This window comes from Scatophagus argus, chromosome 7 (assembly GCF_020382885.2).
Source record: "Scatophagus argus isolate fScaArg1 chromosome 7, fScaArg1.pri, whole genome shotgun sequence".
In the NCBI taxonomy this organism is placed as follows: domain Eukaryota; kingdom Metazoa; phylum Chordata; class Actinopteri; family Scatophagidae; genus Scatophagus; species Scatophagus argus.
This window is the reverse complement of record NC_058499.1, coordinates 4,347,501-4,358,147: the sequence shown is the minus strand read 5'-3', so window position 1 is coordinate 4,358,147 and position 10,647 is coordinate 4,347,501. Positions and strand designations below refer to the sequence as shown.

At 43.4% G+C, this 10,647-nt stretch overlaps 1 protein-coding gene across 1 annotated transcript in view; it reads right to left on the bottom strand.

The window, feature by feature from the left end:
• Positions 1-289: 289 nt before the first annotated feature.
• Positions 290-10,647, bottom strand: part of hsd17b12a (hydroxysteroid (17-beta) dehydrogenase 12a) — a 19,667-nt gene continuing 9,309 nt past the window's right edge. Inside the window, exons 2-11 of the mRNA XM_046394909.1 lie at positions 8,523-8,569; positions 7,527-7,602; positions 5,707-5,814; positions 4,768-4,832; positions 4,450-4,494; positions 3,960-3,994; positions 3,029-3,110; positions 2,822-2,887; positions 1,701-1,850; positions 290-1,595 (exon numbers count right to left, since the gene is read on the bottom strand). Of these exons, the coding sequence (XP_046250865.1) occupies positions 1,455-1,595; positions 1,701-1,850; positions 2,822-2,887; positions 3,029-3,110; positions 3,960-3,994; positions 4,450-4,494; positions 4,768-4,832; positions 5,707-5,814; positions 7,527-7,602; positions 8,523-8,569 (815 nt within the window). The 3' untranslated portion in view covers positions 290-1,454. The remainder of the gene's footprint in view (positions 1,596-1,700; positions 1,851-2,821; positions 2,888-3,028; positions 3,111-3,959; positions 3,995-4,449; positions 4,495-4,767; positions 4,833-5,706; positions 5,815-7,526; positions 7,603-8,522; positions 8,570-10,647) is intronic.

The window sequence follows — 10,647 nt, the reverse complement described above, 5'->3', positions numbered from 1 at the left end:
CTTGATGAAGAACAATATACGTGTTAATGCAGTGACAGTAGTAATAATCTCACTAATTTAAAACCAACAGTATGTAACACTATGAAAGAGTCCATTCTGCAAGAGATTCCACTGCTGATAAATATATACATTTACTGCATTTTTAAGTGCAGAGCTGTTACTTACACAGGCAAGCAGCTCTTCCACCGCAGACGAGATCTCATGTGTAATTACGTTACCGATATACATGACAAGTCTAAAAACCACCAAAGCATTAGGAATAAAAAAGCAACACAATTACACAGTAATGTGCTGTATACTAGAGCTTTTATTAACAAACCATATAAAACAAGTTCTGAGCAAAATAAATGTAAACAGTGCATTTTACATATAGAAATTCAAATTTTAATTTTCAGGGAGTTTAAAAGACTTTACAGAGGAAAAGCATTCACAAGGCAGCATAGCGGAGGCACAGGTCAGGTCAGGTCATCTGTGGGCAAATGTGCTCGAACTGTGTAAAGAGGGGCAGTTCTCCAGTTTTCCAGCAAACACATAGTAGTATGCGTCTGCATTTAAAAGTGACAAAACTACTAATGATGTAAAATACTTCTGTAATACTTCCAAAACGTTAGACGAACTTCATGTGAAAGAGGTTTTCCTTCGTCTATTACGGTTTTACATTTTGATTCCGAGAGTTTGTTCACAGGGACATAGCACCAGTTCACTTGCATCCTTTCCCAACACATTTTTAGCCAGTCAATACCCGCTCATTGAATCTGACCGTTTCCAGCATTAATGTCAGTAGAAAGGCACTTGTGCTTAACGCAACAGTGATAAACTACAAAAAAAAACCTTTGTTTAGAACAAGACTTATATTGGTGCAGCAACAACCCACCACCACGTATTTTAAACATACAGTAAGCACACAATATTATGGAAAAAACCTATGAGCCAATGTATGATGATAACAGTTCAGTAATGCTAGTAAACTGACATGATAGGAAGCAGAGTTTGCCATCTTTAAATGGCTTTTGTAAACAGTTTGAAATCTAGTCTCAAGGTATGAGTTTGGCTCATGTTTTCATGTAAAATAAATAATTATACATGTATATAAAAAATGCCCACCACCGTTTTCCACTGCTTACAACAGCAGGATTAACAAATTACTAATTTTTTTGACTGCATTATTTCCACCATCAGTGTATGTCCTTTAAGTCCTTTGCCAAGAGCAGCATTTCATTATCATTTCAGCTCATACCTTCTTTTGCCATTTCTCTCCAAACACCACATCAGGCCAGAGGTTGCCCTATTTATCATGAACATGCGTCGATGTGCACATTTATTGAAGCCACAAAGGTGAACTCTCAGGTAAACCTCAAGTGGATCAATCACTCAGATACAAACACAGTCTCTTTTCCTTAAACGCAGCCTCGGGTCAGAACAGAGTGGCGGTCTGGAGTTTCATCGCACTCTTCCTATTCACTCTTCAAGCTTGTGCCGTTTTTCTGCTCTCGCAGTTTCCTCCGCTGCAGGTATCCAGTGCGTTGCAGACGGTTCATCCTGGCTCCCAGGAAGATGACGATGCTGCTTGGCACCAGCTTGGTAGTCACCCAACCCTGTGAGGACAGAAACAACAAATGAAGTTTACGGCCAATTTCAGTTTGAAGTTTACATCGTGTATTCTTGGACCGGTTCAGTGATTTGAGGTTTGCACTTCTTACCATGACAGCATGAGGGAAGTAGCCATTGGTCTGGCTCTGCAGACCCACAGTGGTGAGCTCAGCTGCCACATAACGCTCTGGGGTGGGCTTGTCCAGGGTGGGCTTCCTGATACGAGTCATTTTAGTGGCCACAAAGAAGGGCAGTACGCTCTGAAGGAAGACAAAGGAAAACGTGGGGGAAAAAAAAACAAAAAAAACAAGATTATGTTAAAACCTTGGCTAAAGTTTGGATGAAACAAATTCCTTGTTCTTAAGTTAGGATGAAGTCTCCATTTTTAATTTACATTTAAATGAAAAAACAACAAAAACAAGGTTGTATGTTAAGTATTTAAATGGTAGTAAATATATCCTCTCTCTGACTAAGACCAATGACACTGTAAGATGCTTTAAACTTAAAACACGTAAACCTTTTGCTGTAAATTGGCCTGATGACCAGGATCATCGAATATATTCAAGACCTGCTGATGTGAAACTGCTGTACACACTGTAACCACAAGGTGGCACATGAGTGACTACTACAGAAGGGTGCTAAAAACAGAACAAGCTCTGTGTGGAACAACATAATTTGAACAAAATGCACATCACAGAGTGTGTTCATTCCAGTGTCCTTCGGGCAGGGTTAGTTGAGAGCAATAAGTTGGATTTTGTAACTTCTTCTGATTTTAATCTATGAGAAAATTTCTCTTATGTGCTTTGTCAATAGCAAAGTTTTCTAGAAAAAAAAACTGGCAAAACACAATGAAAATGAATGGGCCACATATTTTCATTTACGTATTTAACTTTTAAAATTCATAGCCAAAACCTAAGTTTGGCCTACGGTACCCGGACTCGCCTTCACAGTCCGAATGTTCTGTGGATCGTCTGCACTCAAATGAAAGCCCTTCTCTGAGAAATCACTGTGTCGAAAATATTCAACTTGGGTTAAGATAACCTGACAGACTTAAACGAGTCCGCAATGAGGAAGACTATGGTGCTACCGTCTCTCAAAGCTTGGGCAAGAAAGAAAGTTACTCCTGGCTGGCTCAAAGAAGCTCAAATACCACACATCAAGAACACACAGAACACAAAGAAGTAGAAGTAGAAGAAGTAGTAGTAGAAGAAGAAGAGAGCTCCAAACTCACCTGAATGATGATGCCCTGACGCCTGTACTCCTCCTGAAGGCCACGAGAGAAGAAGTCCACAAAGGCCTGCACACAGAAAAGAATGAAAGATGGTCAGTTTTTAACACATTAATTCTGTGAAATGTTATTACAACCCCCAAAAATATGAGTTGGCTTGATGAAACAGGCGGATATTGATCAATAATATGAAACCAATGCCTCACATACCTTTGTGGCAGAATAGACTGTAAGCAGAGGGACAGGGTACATGCCACTGGCAGACGAGATGTTGAGGACAACTCCTTTGGACCTGATTCAAAACACAAAAAGATGGACAAGAACTTCATCCTGTTGTCTGCAAGGCCAAGAGAACATTAAGTACCAGCAACAGACACATTTCAGAGATTAATGAGTGACATTCAAGGAATCAAAACTAGAATGTTTTGACAACTTGGCGTTGATCAAAACGACACATCACAGAGGCTTCAATGTTAATCTGCAATGTCGACTCAAGAAAGCCTGAATTTCTACGGCGCCACCTGAACAATGCAGTCCATTTCACAGGGCTTTCCTCGACATGTGAAGCACCGACTCCACAGCAGTGCAACACTTTGTTTTTGTTAGGGGTTTTAAGTTATTTTTTCTTCAAACTTTCAATGATTTTTCAGGCCAACGGGAACCCTGAAATACACACATTATGATGTTACACATACACACACACTAAAACAGTGCGATAGCGGCTGTGTGTGTGTGTGTGTGTGTGTGTTGCCATGGCAGCCTGTTGCTGCAGTGATGTAGTGGAGGGACGCTGTTCCTGCGCTGCTATTGGCCAACAGGAGTCACATGGGATCAGAGCAGCCAATCAGATGGGAAAAGCACTTTGTGTGAATTGAAAGCTTGTCAGCATTGCGAACAAAGGAGGAGAGGAAAAGAGATGCAGTGATGGAAAGAGCTTGGTGAGGATTTCTTGTCCTCCTTCACAATAAAAGAGTCACCTTTAAAAACTTTAATCACCCAGGTACAAAACAAAACGAAAAAAGATTTGTCTGATTTTGAGATTCCTTCCATAGTGCAGCACTATGCCACAATCTCTCATTCACGACACTGACGTTTGACTGCAGTCATGTCGCAAAACATGGAAGCCTATCATTTCACTCACCTCTCAGCCATTCTGGGCAGCACCAGACGGGTCATCTAAAAGAAGAACAAAAACACAAGCTCACTCAAGATGAACGGACACACAAAATAACGACAAAATGAATGAAAACGGAAACAAGGGGGCTTGGTAAGAGGAGAAAGAGTTTATTGAAAAAAAAGACCAAAAGTAAGACAGAGAGAGAGAGAGAAAGAGAGAGAGAGAAAGAGTTGCGTGGGTGGCGAGTACAGACAGCGTTGGTGTAGTCCACCGTTGCTTTGGGAACAACTGAGACACTGCAGGTACCGTGGTAGAAACAGCAGAAGGGGAGAAAAGAATAAGAAGAGGAAGAGAAAAACAAAATAGTAGGGAAAGGTGGAGAAGAAAAGTGATAGCCACAGATCAAGTTTAAACAAACAGACAGGAACGTGCAGTTCAAGCTGAAGGTACATGGAGCATGTCCTCCTTAAGGTGCCACAGTGTGAAGAGTCGGACAAGACGGAGACAAACTCACCTGGCACACCGAGGTCATGTTCACGTTGATCATGTTTGTGATGAACTGAAACACAGAAAGTGCCGGTTAACTAAACACTCCCGTGTATGATCATATGATTAAACAGGGGAGAGCAGACACATCACCAATACACATAAAAGGAGGCAGGTGATTGTTATACTGGATGTAGCCTAACACAAATAAGCCATAAGCAAACTACAGGGGCACGAGACAAAGAAAAGAAATTTGAAATGTGCTTTCTCACAGGCTGAGGAATCTGTATTGTTAATAAGGAACATTAGAACATTTCCATTTGGAAATCAAAGCAACATGACTCACATTTTCCAGATCAGGAATGTGGAGGTAGTACTCAGGATACGGGTAGGACACACCAACATTGTTGACTGTTGAAGACAAAGAGGAAAAAAAACAGAAAAAAAGAAAAAAAAAACTATTATTTTCCTGTTTTCAAAAATAAACTGGTGCTGGAGAAATTAAACTAGTATGCATTTGTGCCACAAGGTGGCAGCAAAAGCAAACAAGACAGAAAGAGGGCTTCACTCCACAGTACACACAGCCACACCTTACAACCATAATTGGCATCATAAAAAAAGAACACAGAGTTCCTTAAGTGTTCAACTACAAGAACTAAAAGTACAATGTGAACTCTTAAAGCCTTGAATTAAACAACAGCTGAAATTTTAGTGCAGCACTAAACGTTTACCCCGAGTCGTGATGTCGGTGTTGAAATAATGTTTTCTGAACAGTCTTATCTTTAACTGAAGACAAACTTTTAAAAAGAATACAACCCTCAGAAAATGTGAACATCCAGCCGCAGCTTAAACATCTGCCCAGTCAATAATGTGCACATTTGACTGACAGTTGAACTACATAAAGTGAATTAAAAACAGGATCAAATCACACTACTAGAGACAAACATTTTCACAATAAGTGTGACAACACACGGCACAGCTGATATGCTCAGTGAAATCCAGAGGTTAACCAGCAAAATCTCTGGCACAACATCCTCCAAGGCCGTGAACTATGTCCAGTTTTTCACATGAATGATTATCTAAAAGTTTCACCTCTTGCTGAAAACAGTGCAGCAGCAGGTGAAGGTCAAATGTTTATTTGTGAAGTGATGTATAGTTTGTCTTGTTGTCCTCTAGGAAAGACCTTCTTATCGTTCATGTTGGCAGCACAACAGGTTCTGCAAAGTGAGGATGAATTGGGATGGGGGGTTGGGGGGGGGGGGATAAATAAACAATCAGCTCTTACCAAGAACGCCAATCTCCAGACCAGCCAGTCCCGCCTCGATCTTGGAGTAGATGTCTGTCTTGCCAAAGTCAACCGCAATGGTCCTGGTCTCCACTTTGTACTGCTCCTCTGTGAAGGCACAAACGAGAGTCAGATAACCTTAAGGTTGAGGTGATCCTTCACTCACACCATGCATTCATGTGTCACAAAGTAAGCCAGCATTACACTGGCCTAACAGCAGAGCAATCCTCATCCATTCAAATGAAGGGGACCTGGAACCACCAGTCACTGTCAGACTCAAACTTAAGAGGGCACTGTGTACCAACAAACCAAGCCAAGCGATCTTCTAGCCCCCCCCCCTCACCCCTCCTCCCCTTCCCTCCTCCCTCCACTCCCTCGTCATGTTTGACGCGCCTGCTGCAATTAGAATTTATTGTCCAAAGACTCGTTTAGCTGATAGGTGGCAGAGGGAGTTATAAGAGGAAAATTCCTGGGATGTGCCTCGGGAAAGACCAGTAGTGTGTCAGTGTATTCAGAGTTGAGGCAAGATTTAAAAAAATAAAAAATAAAAAGAAAGGAGGAGACTTAAGAGAGATGTGAGTAAAAAGAAAAAAAAGGCAGGATTGGAGCCTCCCTGAAATCAATATCCAGTTCAGCTTATTTTTAGTGATCATAACCCACTGCGAATCCACATCAAAAATCATGCAATGCTTAGGACATGGCAACAAAGAAACATAAATGGAAAAAGCTGAGGTTACCAAATTGGAGAAATAATTTGGGGTTGCCAGGTAGGTGCAATCAAAAAGCCAAATGAGACGCTTGGATAAGAGAGCAGAAGTGTTTGCGACAGTGAAATTATAGGTGGGACAGGGTGGGTTGCCCGGTTACATGCTAAGGAGGGGGGTTTTGCCGGGCTAATCGTGAGGGAGGAGTGCCAGAGTTTGGCACGCCGCACCCCGCTCGTGACTACCCATCAGCCCCCTCTGCGGACTTGAAGCACGACAGGGGAAATTGCGCTGTAGGAGACGTCAGAGACAGATGGAAAGGGAGCGAGTCAGGGAGAGGGCACTATTTGAACAGGGGGGGCCCCCACTCATCATTCAGTTCCTGTTAAAATCTGGAAACAGGCCAGCAGGGAGGAGGAAAGAAGTTCTTCCTTTCATACGGATGCTCATTTTCTAGCACATTTGTTGGTTCCGTCATTCCTCATTGGAATGAGATGTTTGTCAGAAAACAGACCGGTCTTTCATCAGTGAACAGGTTGGGCCACAGGTTTCTGGTTTTTTTTTTTGTTTGTTTGTTTTTTTGGGGTTTTTTTTTCCAAAAATCGGTCCCTGATGATGAGAACATAAAAAAATAAATAATAAACAGCCTGCTGGGTTGGCTGCGCGTTTCTAATTCACCTGCACTCAGGCCGAGGAAACACATGACTTAGCGGGGTGCAAAAGAGCGTGAAAAATGGGATTTAGAGAATAAATCTGAATAGTGAAACTACTCACTAAATGACACATTGTGTTTTGAAAAAGGGAAGGGGAGCAGACCTGCACCTTTGTCGCAGCACATCCTGCAGAGCAAAACCTCTAAAATAAACTTTTATTTTGTCCTGAGAACCCAATGATTATTTTCCTTCCTTTTCGACTATATTCCAAATCCTTATGTTGAGGACGCGCCCCTGTTAGAGGCCCGGGAAACCCTGTAGCCTATGGGGTGGGAGGCTGCACGTCACTACCTGCCCATACACACATCCTTATCAGCCCACTCGCTGTGCGCTCAACCCAGAACAAGTTTCCATGATGTTGACACACACACACACACGCACACACACTTTTATAGACACTTACCAAGCGACCTGGCCACGTCATCCAGCTTGTCCTGCGAGCGGCTGATCAACATCATGGCAAATCCTCGACGAGCCAGCTAGAGAGGAGACACCAGTTAGTGAGACGCACACTCATCCCACCACGATGTGAATGTGTTCAGAAATCACATTAGTACATCATATGAAAATAACAAGACAGAAAAAAAGACCCCAACAAGGGCACCGACTCTCCAAAGTGCAGGAGTTACGTGTTTTTATTTCTCAACTTTCAGTAAGTATGCTTCAACCTCGACAAAGAGCAGCCAAAGAGACTCATCCACGCTTGTTGTTCCGACTCTGTCGGAAGCGTGCCTACAGAAAAGAGACTTCGATGGAGGGCTTGAGAGCAGTAAAGACCTGAGAACTTCAGACTGGACTTATGATCGGGGTAAGTCAGAACCACACTTTCCAAAATTTTCTGCCCAGTTACTTTCCCTTAGGTTTCAAAGTTCATCCCCGGATGATCATTGGATATGTGGCCATGCTGCTGTGCCATGCCGAGTTATCTAAACTGATGCACTACAGATGCATTTATCATCTTCTTTGTAAAAGCTGCACATGTCTGCATAAATACGAACCCTTCTTGGCATCATACGCTTGGTAAAATGGTGGTCTGCTGTTGCGTGACAAGCAGCTAGCCCCACTGTAGCACCGACAGCATCAGTATGAGTCAAAGGCCCTACATGACTATATTATACAGCCAGCACACCCACACAAGTATGGGCCAAACACGTGGCAGGGTAGCCCCTGTTCAACGTGTGCTTGTTACCTCCGTATGAGCTCTTGTTGACGAACCCGTATTGAAGTGTGTGTGCATATGTGTGTGAGGACTCTCTTCCACGTTAATAGGCCTGTAAGAGCTCTCCCCTACCGTGGCCTATGAGTGAACACGGTGCGTGTGCGCGCGTGCATGTGTATGCATGAGTCACAGCTTTTCCGTGAAAGAAATGAAATAAATAAAAGGGTCCAGGAGCCTCACCTCCTCCGCATAGGATTTCCCGATTCCATCCGTGGCTCCCGTCACAACTGGAGAGAGACAGAAAGAAGAAAGGGGGGTTAGTGTGGTTCTCTTCACAACACTCTCACGCCATGCGGCAGCGCAGGGGTTGACGTCTGTTCTTCTCATGAGGGAGTAGATGTTCTTAAAAGTTGCTTAAAGTTAAAACAGAAGGGTTCATATTCGCTGAGAATGAATGATCTGCTTGAACACGTGGTTTCACTTTGTGTTTTGAAGCTACGTAAAATGACTCAACATACAACATACATATATCAACATACTGTCAACTCCACCGCTGCTGTTATCTTTGCATTTTGCAATAGTCGTACTGACAAACATGCACGCAAACACGATCCTCTTTGTTCAGAGGCTTAAGACACACCCTCTCATCAGGTTTATCCACTTTAAAAAGTTGTCATCATAACGGCTCAGAGACCCAATGTGGAGCTTGGCGCCGGTGACAGGCGGGACGGTCCTATGAGGGCTTTCATGTCAAGAAAATGTCAACACACCCAACATTACAATGCACCTGCTATTGAGGAAAGCCTCTCTGGATGTCATGCTTACGTACAGGGTGTCCATTCTCAAAGAGTGTGTGTGTGTGTGTGTGTTTTGGTGGGGTGGGGGTTTACGGTTAGATTTTGGAACAGGGATGCATGTAACACAACCCAAGATAGTGGAGATGGGAGTCAAAAAGCAAAGATTAAGCTACAAAGACAGAAGCCAGGATGGAGACTGCATAGAGGCTGAGATAAGATGGTATAGATTGAAGCAGAACAAAGGGAGAAGACAGTATAGGATTCATAAAGCCCTTAACACCCACTGATAGCTCAGTGAGAGCAGCTCCTGGGATGTGAAACAATACGATTTTCAAGATCATGTTTAGGGTTTTCGGCACATGAGTGCAGCCTTGAATGGCTTATCAATTAAGTATGCCAACAAATCTGACCGGCAGTGTTAAATCAAGTCCATCTGCAGCTTAGACAAAAGGTGGAGGAAGAGGAAGAGGAAGAGTGCCGGAAAGCCAGGAACATTTCACAGAAGCACAACAAAAGATGGTCAAGTGGCCGCAGCGTGGGGAGACAAAGACAGAGAGGAGCTGATGTTCTTCTTGTGTTCAGAGTTCTCCTCACCTTGTCAAGCAAGCTGGGCTATTTTTAAACCTTCACTGCCCATCAACCCCAGCTCCCTTTTGACTGACAGAGGATGTGGTGGTGGTGGTGGAGGGGAGTAAATGGAGGGAGGGAGGGAGTGAGGGAAAGAAGAACAAAGGAGGTAGAAATACAGACACGACACAAACAGAAAAGGGTGGTGTAAGGAGGAATTTGGGGTACTCACAAACACAAGCACAGTTGTGCATCATGAATATATTATTAGCGAGGCTTGAAAGATTAAAGATTAATAGAGGTAGAGGACATTCTCTGGCAAAGAGCTGGAGAGCAGGAAAAAGAGACAAGATGAGAGAGGGGATGCAGAGAGGAGGGAGCGATGACGAACATCGAGCAGGAGAAAGGAGGAGGGTGATGTGGGGTAGTGAGGGTGTGTGGCGGGGAATAGACGGGGAAGGAGGGGGGGGTGAGGTGGGATCCTAGAGGCGGCTAAAAATAGAACTGGAGCGAAGCAAGAGAAATGAGTGAAGGAGAAAGAGACAGAATAGAGATGGCGGTGGAGGAGAGGAGGAAGGGGCTGGGGCGGGAGAACAAGTGAGTGAATGAGAGATGAGGAGTGAGAGCGAGAGAGAGTAGCACAAAGTCAAAAGTGAAAAGAGAGCAGAATCCCTGGTTATTTTTAAACCTCCCCTGTGTTAAGAATGAAACGCTCCATGGCAGAAAAGCCTCAATGGGCGAGGGCTGTACCAAATCAAGCTCTTGCTGCAGATGCAGGTGGGGGCAAACAGAAGCAGGGAGAGGCTACATTCACTGCAAAGTAAAATGGATTTGGGGGGGTATCAAGACTTGAAATTAGCCTTTTCTACCATAATATACTGATGTGAACATGGTGCACTTTTTTTTTTTTAAATCAGTTACAAGGTTTATATTATACAAAAACCCTTAACATACATGCCAAAATACAACTGGAAATACTGCAATATCACGGACCGCAGGTG